The 20738-nt window shown below is 36.2% G+C and overlaps 2 protein-coding genes across 2 annotated transcripts in view; one reads left to right on the top strand and one right to left on the bottom strand.

The window, feature by feature from the left end:
- The window catches only part of LOC118747186 (neurobeachin-like protein 2), a 172223-nt gene that overhangs the window by 4646 nt on the left and 146839 nt on the right, over window positions 1–20738 (top strand). The window contains exons 10-20 of the mRNA XM_036481176.1: window positions 56–517; window positions 573–825; window positions 899–1072; window positions 1545–2088; window positions 2152–2879; window positions 2953–3553; window positions 4260–4396; window positions 4455–4541; window positions 4633–4929; window positions 5012–5348; window positions 5846–6033. Coding sequence (XP_036337069.1) covers window positions 56–517; window positions 573–825; window positions 899–1072; window positions 1545–2088; window positions 2152–2879; window positions 2953–3553; window positions 4260–4396; window positions 4455–4541; window positions 4633–4929; window positions 5012–5348; window positions 5846–6033 — 3808 coding nt within the window. The remainder of the gene's footprint in view (window positions 1–55; window positions 518–572; window positions 826–898; window positions 1073–1544; window positions 2089–2151; window positions 2880–2952; window positions 3554–4259; window positions 4397–4454; window positions 4542–4632; window positions 4930–5011; window positions 5349–5845; window positions 6034–20738) is intronic.
- Window positions 7712–10459, bottom strand: LOC118746706 (extensin-like). Its single transcript, XM_036480594.1, has one exon. It carries the CDS (start codon window positions 10412–10414, stop codon window positions 7742–7744), a length of 2673 nt encoding a protein of 890 aa, XP_036336487.1. The 5' UTR covers window positions 10415–10459; the 3' UTR covers window positions 7712–7741.

Genomic DNA, 20738 nt, shown 5'->3' with positions numbered 1-20738 from the left:
CGTTACTACATGTATACTTTGCCTACGAATTACAACGTAACCTCTTCCACTTTAGTAAATCAGCCGCTTGTGATAATCGCACCATTAAAGCTGTTTGTGAGTGCTTGCATCAGTATGAAAAACTCGCCGAAAGCTGCATACAAAATTTCATTAAACTTATTGAAGAACTAAGCAAAGTTAGTATCATTCCCATTGAGTTGAAACGTATTTTTAGTCTGTTGCGCGAAGAAAGCGGGTTTCCACAATCAAAGCAATTATTACAAACGCTAGTCATCTGCTCATTGCAAAGTCTTACGAATAGCAATATTTGCACGCAGTTCTTTACTATCAATGCGTCGAATGATGGCATTATGGTGCCTGATATTAAAAATTGGTCAATGTCTGGCTCATATGGTTTCATTTTTCATATACTTGTAAGGCTACAAGAGAAGCCAGACACATTGAGCAAGAGAGGTGATAAAAGCGCTGTGGCTGCAAAGGACAGCGATCGTCCAAATTGTCGACGCATGTTACTTAAGTAAGTCTTTACATAATTATTTTGGCTGTCAGTAACTTCACTTTAATGTCTACAGTTTGCGCACTGCCAGCCACACTGGATTTGAGGTTTTCATACAGAACAGCGGCAATTTGGTTGTGGCAGCATTAACGCGTCGCGAATATCTTACATCGGTAGTACATACAAAAACACTGCTCGACGGGCAATGGCATTATGTTACTGTTGCTATCACACCTCCCAAACGTCCATTTTCCTATAGTCAAATAAATGTTTACATTGATTTCATGCAAAAGTTGAGTGCTACGCTGAAAGTGCAAGCCATTAGTGAGGTAAATACTTTGTATATACTTTGTATTATCACGCAATTATTTTTAAATATTATCGTATTTCATAATTCAATAGCCTTTCAATTTTTGCTCAATTGGCTCGGCAGCAGTACCAATGCGTGGCCATCAAGCCGAACATCATACGTCCAGTGCTACAGGTTCTCCTTTACCGCGTTCATCATCACAAGAAACGGGTAGTTCATACAAAGGCGTATTGCCAAGTCTACTCGAACGCACATTATCAACTAATGTAAGTGACTTCTGGTTTGTGTGATGTTGTTGTACCAGCGGAAAATGTCTCTGAGTGTTTCTACCTAAATATGTATGTTTTGATCACCATCGCGTGTCGACTCCTTTGTGGTAGACATAACATACTATTGGCCTCCAAAAAGCTGGGAATGCCCTTTTTTGAGCTAAAAGCGAAGCACTAGCTATGGACGCGACTGTTTAACGGAAATCTCTGCGTCACATTTATCGAATTCAAAAAGTCGTCTTGGAGAATATCCACAATTCATTTGCTTCCTGATCATATCCGTTCCGAACCAAACACCTTGTCATATTGTTCAACTAGTAACCCTTACGTTTCGACTTTGTCTTCCACGCCCTCAGCCCGCTCTTCATACTTAGGCAGAGCTTCATAATGCTGTTACAACAACAACACTTTAAAAATATATATCATACATGTCATCCTATAAGCTTGCTTCTACTACTCTCCTCCATAGGTTTCTAATTATTTTACACTACCACTACGCACACAGACATCATTCGATCCGAATGTGAAAAATTTTCCCATCGGCATGCAAGACACTGTGTTTGGCGAGCAAACTTGTCTGCGTGGTCAGGTAGGCGCTGTTCTCTTAGCAGAACCTACCACAAATATTAAAACGATATTCGATGCGGGCATACATTTCCCATCGATATTCTCGCAAGACAATGATTTGCTCGAGCTGACATCGCGTTTTGTATTCTGTTATGCACCCGGTGGTTATTGGAGCGAAAGTTGTCAAGATCTTATACCAGGCGGCCGTTTTCCATCGCTCATAAACGCACATCACTGCGCAATAGTTAAGATACAGGATACTATCAATAGTATAGGTGGCGTACAAGCTATATTGCCGATTTTGCATCGCCTTGTAAAGCAACAAGATGATTTTTCATTGTCCAGCATAGACGGAAATGATTCGCTGGGTAGCGGCGAGCAGTTACGTACACCAACTGCAGATGAATTCTCTGATTGGGAAATGCTGTCATCAAATTCGTACACTGGTATGCGCTGCTTAATAGTAATTGTAATAATTTATCCCTTAAACGTTCTTTGCATATTTTCAGAATGGAAAATGATACAGTTCCCTGTCGCCAGCTTCATCTGCTTCCTGCGCTATCTAACTCACAGTCATGATAACAACCAGGAGAATATGCTCAATAGCGAATGTTTGTCCATGATTGGCGCCATGTTGCAGAAATGTTCACCCAGCTTGTTCGATGTAAATGCACTCATGGCGACACATCTTTTCATAGAATCACTGCAGGGACAAAAAGCGGAGAGTGGAAATTCGCACGGAAATTCGACGCTGCTAGACGTGCTATACACGGATATCGCTTTCAATTTTCACATTTGGGCGCGCATGAATTTCCAAATAACGCTTGGACATGTGCAGTATCTGAGTGCTATGATCAAAAATGATCGCAAGTATTTTCGAAAGAAATTTGGCGTACAATTCTTCTTGGATGTGGTACGCGACCATTATACTGCACCGGATAGTATAACGCCAGAAGATGCGAAGACCATACGCGCCACACTGTATGCTATTGTGCGCTTTTACCTGCAAAAAGATGTGAATATTAAAGAGATTTCGACAATGGTTGCATTCCTGGCATCAGTGCGACAGGAAATTGTGCTAATCGAGTTTTTGGAGATGCTAACATTCCATGTTAAGGGTAAAAATTGCAGAGATCAAATGATTTTGCTGCTGCACGAGCCACAAACCGCCAATTTGCTTTATAATTATTTTGTGGATAAGAGCTATAGCACAGAGGTGCAAGAGGCGTCTATTCGAGTGAGTTCAATATGTAGTTACGAGTGGTATTACAATTTACATATATGCATATGGATATGAATTTTTCTTTCAGTTCATCAACAGCTTGCTTAGCACTTCGCGCGTAAATCAAAAATACAAACAAATACTGCGTCTGCACGATAACGCTAGCGACAGCTCGCTTTTTCCTGGTTTTTTCTCCTACACCATACCAATGACGCTAAGCTCTACTATTCTCTTTCATTTAGTTGATGAAATGTTGAGCGGCGAAGCTGATTACGCGGGCATTGTTTTCCTTGTGCACCACATCAGCACTTGTGAGTTGCCGGTTAAGTTGGAAATAGCTAAGCGTCTACTACAAACAACATTTGTTAAGCAAAACTCACCACAGGCAATAGCTAAGCAATCGGGTTGGCAGGAGTCTATAGCGCGCCTATTGATACACAAGCCAATAACGAATGTGAAGCCTGATGAAGAGAAGCGCAAGAGTTTCGGCATTAGTTTGGATGTGCTTTTAGAAGATAATAATGATTTTGCGAATCAATCGGATTTAATTACATTCGCTGAACAACAAATGGAGTTGGATCAATTGGCCAAGCAGCAAGTTGATGAGCAAACTGACGGCGGTTTGATATTGAATGAAATACAAGCGAGCGTCACTGAGGCAGCTAATGTGATTGAAAGCGAAATTAAAGGTAAGTCAATTGTGGGAGGCCAAAATTCGTTAGAGCTACTATGCTGAAGACAAACTCTTTGGTTAAAAATAAAATAGATCCTGCGATTAATGCTTGTGGTGGATTGATAAATTCTCAGAAAATCTCAGCACTGAAAATTGCCAAAGATATTCCAAAATAAATAGGCCAGGTTAAAATATTTATTTCTTCGGCATTAACTTTATTAACGACGGCAGTCACGCGAAGGTCTGAATCGCTAGTGACTGCGCTGTCTTGCCCCGATTTCAGAGAAGCTATATTTTCGAAAAGTAGCAAACAAATGATTTGTTATTAAGTTAAATAAAGTATTATAGATTGGGGTAACCAACCATCCGACAGCCGAAAACAGTTAATAAAGTAAGGTAGGAAAAATATTTTTAATATGGTTGTCGCTATACGCTTTTAAACAAAAGGCTTCCAAAAGTTCTATCACCGAAACATTGTTGAAAAAGGTTGCCATCTATCTAGAAAATTAACATTTATTTTATAAGCTAAGCTTCAAAAATATTCGTATTAAAAGAAAACTATTTAGAAACTTATTAAACCACTTCAAAAAAATTTATAATAAATTTTAGGAAATATTAACACAATAATATGTTTTGTAAACTTAAATGTCCGGAAAACATATTTCTGTGAAAAATTCGGTTAAACCTCAAGCCCTAATTAATAGAGACATATTCTTTTCCAGAGCTCGCCGAATCGGTTTCTGGTGCTGTTGTGGAAAATGTTTCGTCAGTTTTTTCAGTTTTACGTCAAACTACGCACGATATTCAAGATACTTTCGAGTCACTGGCTTTAGGTGGTACGACTGACGCTGAAACAACGGTAACTTTCTTAAGATTTCTGATTCGCTTAAAAAACTGACCAAATTGTATTATTTCAGAGTCTTTCCCGACAGCGCACTGAATCTATAAGTTCAGATAGTTCAACACAATCACCAAAACGCAGTGTAAAGAAATCAGATGCAGAAGTAAGTGTAATTTTTGACGCTATATGTATAAGAATATGTACATACATCAAAAATTAATTATATGTAAATTTCTTTTTGTTTTCTTATAAAGAACAAAACGACAGCTAGCTTTGAATTTCCACCCGAAGCAGATGTGGATAGTGAAGAACAACTTGTATACTTGGTCTCAAATATACTATTCACCGTTTTCTGGCGCGGCGTTCCCAATGAGCATCCACAATGTTGGAAGGAGCGCGGACAAGTGCTTGGCTGCATAAATTTGCTTGCGCTCAACAATGATTTAGTTACATCTCATTTATCATTGCGTCTGCGCATACTTGAAATGGCCGTGCAGGCCTCACTCTTCGACCTGTCAGAGAATGGCAATCAAACGCTGATCAACCAAGAGGTGCGCGGCATTTTAATTCAGTGATACATATGTGTAAAACCTGAAATTTGTCTACTAAAAATTCTATTTATTTCGTTTTAAGAATGCCTCACAAATTCTACGCATGGTCTATGATCTGGTCGTGCTCGGTTCGAATGAGGATGAATCAAAGAAATGTTCAACAAAGTTGTTGGATGGCGTTTTAGCTCTCTTGGATGCTTTGATGATTTTCCAGCAGGGCTCTTCAGACGATTGGTCTGACATGATACGTTTGTGCTTGGGTTTGTTACTCAAATGTTCTTATCACCCAAATCCGGGTGTAGTTGCAATGGCCACGGCTAAATTGCATGCAATTTTACAAAGTCGCAGCACAGAAGATCCCAGTGAGTTGGCATATCTGTTGTTCAGCATTAATCGAGCACTGGATAATGCAATTGAAGGTGGGTTTTTAAAGAGTGTTTTTGAAATTGATTTGTATTATTCGGTTGACGATTTGTATTATTCCGGCGCGGCGCCCCTGATCGAGTTTAAAAGCTCGTTTTATATTAAAATAGGGAGACTAACTACTATGCGTTTTTGATAAAATCGTGTCTCCTTCGATTATGCAGTAGCTCACAGCTTAAATCGTGCACAAACAAATTGTATTTTGTTAAAATTCACAAAGGTTTTCATGTTTAACTATTTATGATTATATTTTGAAATAAAAATATTGTTCGTAAAAATTGGACAAAGTTTCCATTCAGTATTATGAAAATTTTCAACTTTTTTAACCGCGAAAAATTATCGTTGATTTTAAGAATTCTCTTTCCTTTATAAAACAGTTTTCGTTCATGCGTTATATGGAAGAAAAGGCGCAACACCCTCGACAAAAAAAAAAAATTAAATTAAAATCTGTGTACGTTCCTATCTATTTACTTTTTAATTTTTGTCGTTCCAGTTGGCAATCCCGAAGAATATTCATTTTTGATGCCTGTTATGAAAGCTTTGTTGGAGAAATGTCGCAAAGTTTTTAATTTGGATACAAACTTACCTGACTTACCGCCTACCTCATCGGGCCCAGTGTTCTTCAACGATTTTCAAATGTATAGCACAAGCAGAAAGTGGCGAAATTTTATCGAACGTATCGTAAGTAGAACAGAACAATTTTATTTAAAAAAAAATTAAATATTTAAATTTTTTATAAATATAAAAATATATTTATTAGTTCGTAAATTGCTAATAAAGGTATAAAATAATTTATAAATAGATGAAAGTTCGTGAATATGGTAAACCATCGTTTTGTAATCGTGCGTGGATTCAAAAGATTCGGTTGCCTCAATAGTTTTAAATTAAATTTCTTATGTAAAGCTAAAAAATTGCCAGGAAATATTTTTCATTATTTCTGCCGCTTCAAACATTTTTTCACACGAGCTACAAGATGATTTAAGAAAAGTTTAAAGAAAAAATTTTTTTTTTCATTTCTCGAGCGTTAATTTTTTTAGTTGAATGTTTGATATTATGCTTTATTACTCAACTCACGAGCCAAATAACGAGACTTCGGGATGATTAACGAAACTTGCGAGTTAAATAATGAAACTCGCGAGTCAATTTGTGAAACTCGAGAGTTATTTAACTAAAATTATGAATAAAAATAATTAAAATCGCGAGTTAAATAATGAAACTTACTAGTCAAATAGGAAAGCTTGTAAATTAAGTAACGAAACTGCGACTAAACTTTTAACTTAAATAATGAAATTTGCGAGCAAAATTTTTAAACTTGCGAGTTAAATAATGAAACTCGCGAGCTAAATAATGGAAAAGTAATCGCGAGTCAAATAACAACATGCTTATGTTTGCTTATTTAGCACTACAACTATTTGCCGGTTTGGGACGAGACCAAAAAGCTTCTCCAATTGCCGCTCTCCTGTGCGAATTCCCGCCAGTTACTCATCCCGAGTACAGCATATTGACGAAGCTAGCGAGTCAAAAAATTATACGTTCACGCGAAAACACAATTCATGCAACTCAAAGAGAGTTGCCAAATTTTCCAAAATTAACAAATCGATTTTTGAAATGATTCAATGAAATTCATAGCATCTATTCTCATCTTTATGTTATGTGATGCCAACTTTAGTTTAAATAATAATTTAACTTTTTTTCATATGCTTTCATGCTTTGTTGTATAAAACAGATTAATTTGGCCCTTCTAGATATTTTAGCTGTCGACATTTTATTACTATTCAAACCGATGGGTCGAATCGATAAAAATCGATTATTAAAACTTACATTAATCGACTTTTGATTTAAGTAATCGATATTCATATTCTTATTGTGTTTAACGATTAAAGCCAATAAGTGATATTTACATCAGAATCAACATGAAATTTTTGTTATACATTTATTAGAATCGTTAAAAAATGGATTACTAAAAGCTCCGTTAATCGATTTTCGATTTAATCGATTCAAAAATTCCACCTCTAGAGCCAACTCTGAAAAGTCAACCAACGAGAGTTGTTAGTCTGAAAAGCGTGTTCGTTACTGACACTCGCGAGCAGAGCAAATTTACCTGTTTTTCACTTTTTTTTTAATATACCGTTAATTTGTCCTCAGATACACCTCTGTAAAAAAGTCAAAGCCGTATCTTAAAAAACAAGATATTTATTGAAATCCTTGAAAACTCCATACTCCTGCGAAACGTCAAATTTATCATAGAAGATCTTTTTCATTAATTAAAGTGCATGTCTTCAGGTTATTCAACTTTAGTCTGAAACTTCAATATCTAAACCCCATTAATCGTAATTTCTTTTGTTAAATTATATTTCAAACTATGCTACCTCCCACCCGCCCGGCTTGCTTAAAATAGCTTATGATTTTTCGGCAAATTCTGCACCACCGTTGCCAGATGATGCTCCAGATCTTCGTTGCGCGGACTCTTAAAATAAGTCGTCTCAAAGACACTCTTCGTCGTGCGATGCGGCGATGTTTCGCTATCTCTCGCCGATCCGCCGCTCTGCCTCGTAACTGCCGGCGTTCGTGTTGGCTGCCGCTGCTGATGTGGCCGCATACGATATAAATTATATTCGTTCGCATTCGATGGCGTCGACGAGGAGCCACCATAGTAACTGTAAGAACGCGATTTGTCTACCGTAACGACGGCTACTTGATCGTGCTCTCGGCCACTATTCAACGTTGTTGTTTGCCGTGTGCTTGTGCCCGTATTTCCCACCGGCGTATATGCTGTCGGCGCATACTGTTGGCGATACGCTGTTCTACCAGCGTTATACCTACGTCCCTTCGGTCGTATCGCTGTAACAGTTGACGCGGATACCGTCTGCCCTTTGGTTGCTGTCGCAGCTGGTAGCGCGGTTGGTGTGCTCGCGCTCGCGCTCCGTATACGTATCGGATTCCATGCTGTACTTACGTAACTGTTTTCACTTCCTGTGTCCGGCGAGATTGTGGGTAGGAAATAATTGGGCTCTTCATTATTTTTGTTTCGTTGTGCCTGCACATGATTCGACTCGTCGACCTCGGCGTCATTGCTAAGCCCCAAATGGTTCTTTTGTCGTTGACTTGCCTCGAATGCCTCCTCCAACTCGGGTGTGTCTAGTATGTGTTTGGTGGTGGTGACAGCGGGTGTGCTATTGCGCAGGCGTTTACGTTTTTGTGATGATCTGCGTCCCTTTGTGGTGCTGGTAGGAGCTACATACTCTTCGCTACTCGTTGGCTCGTGTGCAGCTGGCCCATTGACGGTTGGTACGGGTGAGGACGCCGACTGCTCGTGACCATTCGTGTGGTGATTTTCGAACGTATGTGGTGGGTAGGCTTCATGCTCTTCGTTGCTCGATGCCTCAAAGGGTATGGGATCGTAAATGGGTACCTCATAGCTCGATTTTGGATAATTATATGCAGGCGGCATATAATTGGAGTTAATAGGTAAATCTTCCTGATGTGATACATGATCGGGGCGAGGGTACTCTGATTGTGATACCGGATCTGGAGTTTCGTATGTCGTAGGCGGTTGTGCTGGCTCCTCTGGGGCACTGTATAAAGGTGGCGGTTGCGGTTCGGGTACTTCAAAGGCGCCTGACGGCGGATGTATAGGTGTCTCGGGCGCTTGATATGATGGTGGTGCGGGTGAGTCTGGCACTTGATAAGCTGGAGGGGAGTCTAATTCAGGAACCTGATACGTTGGTGGTTCATGCGACTCGGGCGGCTCATAAGAGGGTGGCGCATGGGATTCGGGCGTTTCATACGAGGGTGGCGCATGCGACTCAGGAATCTGATAAGTCGGCGGTGAAGGTGGCTCAGGCGGACTAAATGAGGGTGGCGCATGTAGTTCGGGTGCCTGGTAGCTGACTGGTGGATGCGCCGGCTTGCTAGGCGGGTGATATTTAGGCGGTGGGGGTGGTGGTGGCTCCGCGAAATTTCCGGGTGCTGGATGGTAGCTATCCACAGGCGTTGGTTTGTGATTAGATGGCGGCAAAGTGATCTCATACGAAGGCGAATAGGTGATCTCGACATTCGTTTTCGTCGGAGGCTCGGCGAAATTGTGATGACCTGCACCTTTGCTGGAACTGTAACCGGAATTTTGTATTTTCTTGTCATAAAGATTGTATCTCGACCTTCCCGACGCTTTTGGCGCATGATAACTAGGTTGCTTTTGTGGTGGTGGTGAGAATTGTAGTGGAATATTTAGATCTGGTACGCCATACTTTGTAGCCGGTATATGTATGTCAGACGGCGAACCTGTATCCGACGAAGTGTACTCGTAGAATTTGTTGCCACCAGGCGAGGAAGGTCGTTCGTAGCTGCTCATCGGGTGCATATCGTAAACATTTTCTGGTGGCGTAAACGTGTGGGGAGTATCTTCGTAGCCAGAATCGCCACTGCTGCTGCTGGTCATTTCATATGCGCCACCGCTGTGTTCTTTCGGTAAGCTATACGAGGTGCGCGGTGGCTTTCGTCTTTCGGTTTTCGTCGATGTATACGCATAGGTTGGCACTTCTTTATCCTCATCATAGCTGCTGAATTCGATATGATGCACCTTTTTTGGTGTGTCCTGAAAAGCATTACCGGTGTGACTGTAAAAATTCAAATCCATCGCTTGTTCCTCATAATGATTGCCGCTTGATGGATGCACTTCATAGTCGGCCGAATTTAAATGACTGCTCAAATCTAATTCATCGATGACCGAATATTTTGGAGAATCTGGGACATGTTCTGGTAAATATTGCTTGATTGGTTTATAGTAGGATATCGGTTGACCGACAGTATAGCTCGGTGGTCCATATTTATATTTGGGATACTTGTAGCGTCTGCGCGATTTTGTGCCCCGCTTCGTTGAGCGCACCACATGACGCACAATGGTGTAGGGATGTTGACGACGTTGGCGTACTAATTTAGCTGCGAGCGTTGGTAGAGGTTCTGATGCATTCAATGGCATTGTTGTTTCGGCAGTGCTAGCGATTGTTGTTGTGGTGGCAGGTGCTATTGTCGTTGTGACATATTCCGTGGGAGTTGTGGTCATATTTCTTCTTTCCGCGTGGACTTCACATGCTGAGAAGAGTATGGCGGTTAAAATCTGTAGGAAAATGAAAATAAGAACTTGTGTTATTACTTATTGCAGAACGCTGTGAGGTAATTTTGGATGGATGGACAATGAATTTGAATAAAATATCCAAAAATTAATCAATATTTCAATCGATATAACTATAGGCCTTTAAAAACAAGATCAAAACTTGTAAATATAGTTTTATACGAGATTTTTTAAATAATTGAAAACAACTCCACCAAGGTCCATGTACCTTTTAGTTATTAACATGAAGGTATCAGTGTTAGGTTTTCAGGGTTAGGTACTCATCACATCGACATATTTACAAATATTGACTATTTATTTTTTTTTGGTACGCAGTTTTGTTACCAAATGCAAATTTGAAATGGCTACACAATCCCGTTGATTTTTGTCAATGTTTTTTTGTGCTCGCAGTATCTTCCATATAAAAGAAAATTGTCGAACATACTTTGTATGGAAAAAATTCGAAACACCTTATATGCGACATACACAGTGCGTCTGACTCGCGAGTCGTTTGTGTACGTGTTGACTCGCGAGTCATTTGTGTACGTGTTGACTCGCCTTCGACTACACACAGTTGAATCATTCAGAGTCATTCCAGGAGTCATGTCGGTTTATCTAACACATATTTATTTTCACAAATACATCCAAACCGACTGACGAGTTACTGATTAAAAAGTTAGAAATTTTGGTGAAATTTTTATAATTTTGTACAAAGTTTGAAATATGAATTTACATACATACATATATGGAAAAGATGTAGTTTGAAATATTTTGTTTATACTGGAATCAAAGGTTTGAATCCGCAGTTAACGGAATTTTCTTAATGTGTTTTGATAAACATTTGGTTATTAATTTTCTTCTAACTTAAAGCTTATTTAATGAGTCTTTAATTTTTTCTTTTATTCTGAGCATTTATGTTTACATTTGTCTATATCTACCACGATTTCTTTAGGCTGTTAAAAACAATCGTTATGTGAACAAAACTATACAAATTTAAACTAAGAAAAAAATAATTGAAAATTAATTAAACTAAATTATAAAAAAGTAAAGATTAATTGAAAATTAATTAATTAAATTTTATTAAAAAAAAACAACAATACAAAATTAAAAAAAAGAAAACACATTAAAAAAAAAAAAAATTTTTTTCTTTTTAAAACAATAAAATGCAAAAACTATAATAAAATCAAAAAGGCAAAATTAAATAAGAAAAAATAAATAAACTTTCTCAGTTTTGAAAAAAATTGCTCAAATTTATCAAGTTTGGACACGCATATCTCCCAATTGAAAAACGATAGAAAGCTGAAAACTTACTCCCAAATGTAGAATTTAAAACGGGGAATAAACCTGCGTTTTTATTTTTCCAAAAAAGAATTTTTTTAAATTGAGTTTTGGCCCCAATGTGCGGGTGCGGAATTCTATATTTCTACAGGTAGATAAAGGTGTTCGGCCGGCTAGGTGGCGTGAAAGATTTTATTTTTAGTCAATGTGCCATGGATAGGAGAGGTGTTTTTTCCAAAAACGGCAAGTCTGTGACTACAGCTGTCATTTCGCACCAGCTTTGGCTATCACAGGGCAGTGATTTTTAAACATCACCCCCAAACCCTGAAAGAACTGTACAATGCCATTCATCGTGAGTTTGCGAGAACTCTTTCAGACAGTTTGGCAAGAGTTTTTAAAACCTTGCCAAAAAACTTAATTTTTGCTTTATTTTCTACCCTTTTCTGTCACCTCGTAAGTGTTATGCCGCATCCTATATGAGCAGTCACTACTCAATAAATATTGCATATGTGAGTACATCAGCTTCGTTCGTAAAATTTTACGCACGAATTGTAAGATTATTTATGATTGAAGTTAATGTGCAGTTTATTTGAAAGACGATGAAACACACTGTTGCGAAGTATATGTAGGTAATAATGCAAAAATTAAAAAAAAAAATATTATTATATTATTAGGGTGTACCTTTACGCTTCCAAGCAATTTTTTGTAATTTCTCAAGCGCTTCCGCCGAGATATGGAAATAACTGGGCGGCGGCGGCGCTCGTTTATACGTTTTCCAAAATATTTAAGAATACAAATTTTAAAGAACACATTTGGGCTTTTAAGCACATGTTTTAGAATGGATAATGGTACAATAATAAAACGCTTATCTAATTTTTGCTATTCCTTTTCCAAGAATGCCGCTGAGTTTATTAGAGTTTCGGTGTCGCTTTTGTAGATGAAGAAGGATCTTCCCGAGGCCATAGCTGCAGTTGTTGCCGCCCCTAGCTATAATTTGTAAGACTTTGATGTTGAGAAGCAATATTACCTGCAACGTTGTGCATTCTCTAATTGTCTGTGCATATGCCTGGGTTAACTAGTCGATCATCGTCTACATTTCCGCTAGCTTTGAAGGTATCCAATCTCTCTCCCCCAACCAGTCAGCTACTGTACATTATAATGGTGGGTATGTGGTATCTTAATTCGCTTGCCGCACCATTTTTGACAATGTAGATTGGGCCCTCGTCCATTGATGTCTGAAAATTCTGCCTTAATTTTTGTTTTTATTATTAAAATTTTTTTTGTTAAGATATTTTATTTTTGTATGTTTTGAACAATCTTCGATTTCAGTTACATTAGACCATACCAGAAAAAAAGTTTGCAGTACACCCCTGAGTCTAACGAGGCAGTTCTGACTGAGATAATTGCAAGTTTATTTAAGACAATTCAAAGACAGTAAATTATTATTTTATGTATTTTTTATTATTACTGTCATGTTTAGTCTAATTTTTTATTTTTTTTGTCAATGTTTTTTGGCTTGTACCACGATTGTTTATTAGGAAAAATTGAAAAGCAACAAAGTCTAAGCGGTAGAAGTTATAGCAGTTATTTCGGAGATCACCACATCTCTTCATCAGACTTTTTTTCTAGACTTCAGCAGGGATCGAACCTGCGTAATCGATGTTCAAAGTCAGAAGCGTTAACCACTGAGCTATGTACATGCCGTAAACTCTTGTTGTTAATTCATTTTCCTTATTCAACCAACTACTATCAAGTGCAGTTGATTTGCAGCTATTTAAACTCGATAGCGTGGTTGTTGTTGTCAATTATATACATCCATTGGCTTATTTGCTTTTTTGTATAGTTTCAGGCAGGCTCTTCTCAAACTATGTATTTGTCAATGTTATTGTGGCTTATTAAAATTTTTTTCTTTTTAATATTTTTATTGAGCTTTGTACAACGATTGCTTATTAGGAAAAATTGAAAAAGCAACAAAGTCTAAGCGGTAGAAGTGACTTTTTTACTTTTAGATGCTATAGATTAAAAATTTACTTATTTTTTAAATAATTAAATTTTTTAAACTTATTCTTTTGTTTTCTTTTTTAATTGTCTTAAAAGAAATATATTTTTTAAGTTTAATTTAATGTAGGATCTTAGTTTTAAGTTTTGTTTAATTTAATATTCTTTTAATTATTGGTTTAAAAAAGAAAAATATTTTTAGTTTCTTTTATTTATAGAAATATTTATTTATATTTTTTTAAATCTCATAATTTTAGACTTATTTATTTTTTTGTCTTTAATTTAATTTACTTTTCATTTTTACGTTTTGTTTAAAAGGAAAAATATTTTTAATTTCATTTAATTTTTAGAAACTTTTTTCTTGTTTTTAATGTAATATTTTTTTAATTTAATTTAATTAAAAAACCTGATTTTATTTTTTAAATTTTGCCTATGTTTATATTTTATTTATTTTTATTTATTTATAATTTTAACAAGCATATATACTTTAGACTCAGGGGAGTACGGCGAACTTTTTGTTTTGCTTGTCAGGTGCTACAGTCTAATGTCGGTACATACATACTTATTTAGGAACTAAATTTAACTTCACATTTAGGATTTCATCTGTTCGAATCGAATCTCCCTGTATATGATTCGCGAATCGAATTTTCTATTTTACAGTGCATCTGTCTGCAATCGATTGATAAACGGCGCAGCTGTGTGTCGACGACTTCGTCCATGTGTGGAAAACACGTCTAACAGCTGCGCATGCGTGAACGTTACCGTTGTCAGGTTTTGTGTGAGTGCGAAAAAAAGTTTAGTTATGGATACATATTAACATACAAGTGCTAGGCTGCATATGGGGCGTTCCATACCAAAATGGACGGGGTTCACACTTCATGTGTTTGATTTTTTCATTTGTTTCAAATTTTTAGGGTTGATGGATAAACATAAATAATAAATAAATATGCAATTTGAGCTTGATTAATACATTTTTAAAGACATTACAGCTCAAAAACAAAAACAAATAGATTTAGAAGTTTTCCAAATAGCTCGAGAACGGGGCGAGAAAAAAATTTCAAAAAAGTCACACACATCGAAATTCTCTATGAAAATAAATATTATTTTTTTCTTGAAAATTTTTTTTACAAAAATTTTTTGATAAAAAAAAAGTTTTTGAAAATATGCCATCTCAAAAAAAAAAATTAAAAAAAAAAATTACAATGGTAGCTCGGAGTATTGCGCAATATTTAAGTATAGTATTATGGGGCCCACTCTACAATAATTTGAGCTATGATTTTTTTACGCCGAAGTTGAGTTAAATAAGTACATTACAAATTGACAATTTTTTTAAAATTTTTTTTGGAATTTTTTTGAGTATTCAGTTTTGTAGTCCATAAAATTCTAGTGAAATGGAAGTTTGAAGCTACTACAAAGTTGCGTTGATTTTTAATATTTTTTATGGAAGAAAATGCTTAAAACCGTTTTCAATGCAAATTAAAAAAAAAAAAAAATTAACGCCACTTTTGCAATCGCTTAAAACTTGCACTTTATTGTACTAAAATTTAATGGGCTACAAAACTGCATAAAATTTGTAAATTCGTAATGTACTAATTTTATTCAACTTCGGAGTAAAAAAAATGCATAGCTCAAATTATTGTAGACAGCACCCCTTAATACTATACTTAAATATTGCGGAATACTCAAAGCTACCATTGTGATTTTTTTGAGATGGCATATTTTCAAAAACTATTTTTTTTTAATAAAAAAATTTTTATGTGAAAATTTTTTCAAGGAAAAAAAATTGTTTAAATATTTCTTTTCATAGAGAATTTCGATGTGTGTATATGTGATTTTTTTTTTAATTTTTTCAAATCAAACACATGATTCCATTTTGGTTGGAACGCCCCATATAGTATGCAGATATTAAAGGCCATAGGAGACAAATGCAAACAAATAAGACCATAAATGACAACAAAGCAGGATAAACGATAAAACTCTTGTTTTTGTTGATCAGTCGCTCAAAATGTAAACACAAGATTTAAAAGATCATACGCAGATATCAACGATCATTGCATAAGTTAAGTATTTTTTTGCTATTTAATTGTTGTTTTTGTATTTGCACGCAGCTCATTGCCTCTCATGTACCAGAACCATAAGCGTTCATTGACTTCTTTGCGTGGCACGTTTTGTCTGTTCTGGTGGTCCCAGTTGCCGGACGCGTTGCTGCACAATTCCCACGTTTTTGCTTGCGGCTGCTGCATTGTCACTGCACATGCGCACACTTTAGCAATCGCTTTTTGGCACTTTCACTTTTCGGCGACGCAAGCGCACATGCGCATTGCACATTGTATTTGTTTAAGTATTTGAACTATGTATTGCAATTCGAGTACTTGGTTGCGCCGAAAATTGAGTCATAAACTTGAATAGCTTGTTTGCTTTTCCGCGATGGAAACGTTTACTTAGGGAAATTGGTATGGAGTTTCTAAGTGATGCATTTAAATATCGATAGCAAATAGTATATTTTTCTAAATTTGTAGTGCAAAATACCCTTGAATCAGTTAACATTTTCGAAGATTTAGCTCGTAATTAAATTAAAAAAGAAAAAAAAATCTCCTAACTTTGGAAAACGCCATATTAAACTGAACATCCCCATACGTTAATTACATAAGCTGAAACCCGAAAAGTAGCCAAGACTTATCGTTATCGATAAGGGCCTCCTGCGGATCTAAAGGTTAGTCAAAGGACCCCATAAAGTTCTGCAATTGCAACTTAACTTAATGCCTCTCTGGCTTCTTCGCTAAAAAATAACAAATATCGGACAGTTTCTTGCCGCCTCTTATACTGGAAACGTACGCTCACTAAGCTGTTTAGAAGTCATCTATGCCATCTAGGAGCTGCCTAACATCAGGAACAGACACATATAACTGCCACTAAAGTTACATCTCGCAAAGGCGACCTAAAGTAAACTAAAAAGTGGTCTCAGTGTCAGTCAGAGCAAAACAAAAGAGGAAATAAATTGTCAACTCAGAATAATCAAAAGAAACTAGATTTGTAATTCACACGAGTACTGAAATACGAGCGAAATAAGAAGCTAAAAACATGCAAATCTGCACGGAATATCTGACCGTATTATGGCAATTCAAAAACGAAAGACCTCTTAAGGAGCCCAAGTAAAGATAGCTCCCGATTAACAACTACGATGGCCACTTGGTGAACTTGCAGCTGAAGTGAGACTGACATACAACTATCGATGTCTTAGCTGGATATAGGCGGAAAACAGTCTAGGCGGAAATTGAAATTATGTCAGTGGAAGTTATGTCGAAGCCCCCATCCAGGAACCTTCTTTACCTCATTTTGTTACCGAGGCATAGTGGTGACTCCACTGAGCAATGAAGTAGCAGATATTCTCTCTAAAAACGGGATGCACAGGGATCCATAGGTCCAGGACACCTTGTTGATCTGCCATGATGCCGCGTTAGGCGAAACTGCTATATATGGATGAAGAAGTAAGCGCAAAATGAGTGGACAAGTAAGCAAGATAACAGACTGGCTACGTCCTTCATTCCGAAAATATCTACAAGGAGCAACGAAGCACTCCTTCAACTTAGTTGTCACGAAGTAAAAATTGTAACAGGTTTTCTTACGCCCACTGCAGGGTAATGAAACACTTGCCAAATTTAGGAGTTGCTGTTAATGCTGATGAGTGTAGCTTGCGTCACGAAGAACAGGAAATAGCAGAGCACATTATGTGCCACTGTGTAGGCCTCACTGGGACCAGACTTCGCACACGTCCTAAATGGTACTCAACTGAGGGAGCACGCGAGGTTTCCTAGCAATACGTGGATCAAAGAAAACCTGTAGCCAAACAGAGGTTTGGTACAATAAATCGCTTCTCGATCGCGGTAACCTCCTCCAAATCTAATCTAATCTAATCCCAAGAATATTAACTACTTTTTAAGACACATATAAAGAGAAATAAAGATAAAGATAGAGATAAAGATACCTATAGGATAAAGATACCTATAGAAAAAAAAATTAAGATAAAGACGAAGATAAAAAAGGTAAAGAATAAAATGAAGAAAAATCTAAAGAATAAAAGATATCTTAAAATGAAACTGAAGTCAAAGTTAAAGATAAAGAGAGAGATATAGACAAAGGCAAAGACAATGATAAGACACATATAAAGAGAAATAAAGATAAAGATAGAGATAAAGATATCTATAGAGAAAAAGATGAAGATAAACACGAAGATAAAAATAAAGATACAAATTAAAAAGGAAAATAAGATAAAAATAAAGATATTTTAAGATGAAACTGAAGTCAAAGTTAAAGATAAAGAGAGAGAAAAAAGAAATATTTGAAAACCTAGAAAAGTTCCGTTCTACAGCGCGCAGTTAAAGTAAATTTATCGAAGTCTAATGCTGAATTTTCGCTAGGCATTAAATGGTAAAAATGAAAAATGACAAAATTGGGTATTAAAAAATATTCGAGTCATTTGCCACGTCTGACACGCTCTTTAGTCTCCTTTACGCAATTCTTCACGTTTTTGGTTCAAATAGTGTAATTTTGAAGTCTACTTAAATATTACATGCTCGGTTTTTTTATTTTTATTTTGTCTGATGCCGATTGAATTAAATGCAGCTTTTAGCTCAGTTCAGTGTGGTTTAATTTTTAATTGTTACTTTTTTTGCTCTTATAGTTTGATTTTATATTTTTTTTTGCAATTCGTTTCACTTTCTGTTACACTTGTAATTTTTTTTTTCTGTTTCAATACTTGTTTCCCGCACTCATCGTTCATCGTTTGCCTTAGTTTCATTTCTTTTTGTATCCCGGTTTGGCCCACTTTTTTCACGCATTTATCGTCTATGCAATAATCGCGATTTCATTTTCCGCGTATGTAGCTAAGTAACACCTTTTTGAAATCGATTTTCGCGGAAGTGGACAAGACTTTCGCTATTTGTTTCGATATCTACTTTTTTTTTCATTATGCATTCTTCATTCTTCACATACACTTGCATATTTTTGACTTCGATTTTTCGTTTTGAGCACAAATTTTTCCTCCCAATTAGTTTTTGTGCATTTCATCGCATTAATAAAATTATATAATTATAGTTAACATGTAACTATATATGTATATAAATAACCAACCCTGTCGCTGACCGCCTATACATATGTACATACATACATACATGCATGCTTCCACAATACATAATCTCGCATTTAATTAGGTGTAGCTAAATATCACAAACGAACAACCAGTTGTATTTTTAATTACAATATTTTAAATTTTTATTTTATTTCGTCTTCAAATTATTTTTGTAGTTATGTAATGCATGCTGAGACATGGCGCTTTGCACGTCATTTATTTATTTTTATTTTTTTTTTTTAATTTAAAATGAATATCCACAGCCGCCGCATTTCCACTTTAATTCGCTGTGCAAACTCTCCAAATAGTCACTTTTTCTAAACTACGATAACTAAAACTGTTCTTCATTTAATCGAAAATATTAAATGGGAACCTTCGTTTTGTATCTGCACAACGTCTGCCTCTAATTCACCGTTGTTTTCCGTGCTTTGTGGAAAATTTTACTAAGTTTTCGGTGGCATTCACACGCGCTCATCACGTCTTTCACGTTGACTTTCTTTCAGCTACTAAACCCACCGCAAGAAAGTGGTCTTGTTTTTAATGAAAATGCAGACAAACCATCCAAATCGTGTTGCTTGCTGCTGCATTTGTATATATAGTTATGTATAGGCATAACCATATACATACATATGTATGAGTATATTCATATTGGAGTTGCTGCCTTGCTACTATTATTAATTTTTTTTCTCAGTTTTTGCCTCCACTGCCAGGGCCATTGTTGTTTCTGTTGTGATTGCTCGCCTCTTAACTGGCAGCAACCGCGGTCGGCTGCTCAAAACGTCGCGGGCAAGTTGTTAACGCTTTGTTTGCTTTGTTTGCTTTGCTTTGCTCAGCGTGGCGCCACATATTGTGTGGTGTCATCTTTGCAGCCGCGCCATGCTGAATGCGCTCATCTCATCTATTGGCGCTTTCAATAATTCTACTACGTGTGCGCATTTCTACAAACTCCTTTCCTGATTTTCCACATAGCGACGCGCGACGGTGAGGTAATATTGCCGTCAATTAAGTGGCAATGTTGTTGCCTCTTTACGACTGTGATATCTTTTATTTCGTGTTCAAGATATTGAGAAAAGATCACTCGTAGCGCTTAAAATTAAAATTAATTGATTTAAATAGACAACAGACTAGTTTAGGCAGCTTTCGATTTGCTATGATTTTATTGGGCTTGGTATGACACAATGTGCCTGATTTTATGATACCAAGTATGTTATTGATTTAATTTAAATTTATTTTATTTCGTTTCACTTTATTTAATTTGATTTAATTTTATGTGATTTGATTTGACCTTATTTTATGATGCTATGTGATGTGACTTGGTTGCGATGTGATACCTGCGGTTTGATTTGATTTTATGAGCTTTCATTCGATTTTATTTCATGATTTGGTGTGATGTGATTTGATTAATGTTACTTTATCTGTGTTCTGATTTGATTTGAGTAGATTTGATGCGATCTAATTTTACTTGCTTTTATATGATTTGATGTGATTTCATTTGATGATGCGATATCTGTAATTTTACTTGTTCCGATTAGATTTGACTTTATTCAACGATGCGATATGTCTTGATTGCGATGTGATATCTGTAATTTAAATAGATTAGATTTCATTTTGACTCTATTTTACGATGTATTATGATGTGTTTTTCTAATTTAATTTGACTTTATTTGATTGTATGTACTTTATTTTTATCTTTATACTATTATATTTACCTTTATCTTTACCCTAAATTTTATCCTTATAATAATTTTTATTCATCCTTATATTTATCTTTATCTTTATCTTTATCTTTATCTTTATCTTTATCTTTATCTTTATCTTTATCTTTATCTTTATCTTTATCTTTATCTTTATCTTTATCTTTATCTTTATCTT

This window comes from Rhagoletis pomonella, unplaced genomic scaffold (assembly GCF_013731165.1).
Source record: "Rhagoletis pomonella isolate Grant_MI unplaced genomic scaffold, Rhpom_1.0 Rhpom_scaffold_00011, whole genome shotgun sequence".
NCBI lineage: Eukaryota > Metazoa > Arthropoda > Insecta > Diptera > Tephritidae > Rhagoletis > Rhagoletis pomonella.
Note: the sequence above shows the minus strand (reverse complement) of the source record. Positions and strands in the feature narration are given on the sequence as shown.

Coding starts and splice junctions, on each gene's coding strand:
- LOC118746706 (XM_036480594.1), bottom strand. CDS start 10,414: ATGACCACAACTCCCACGGAATATGTCACAACGACAATAGCACCTGCC.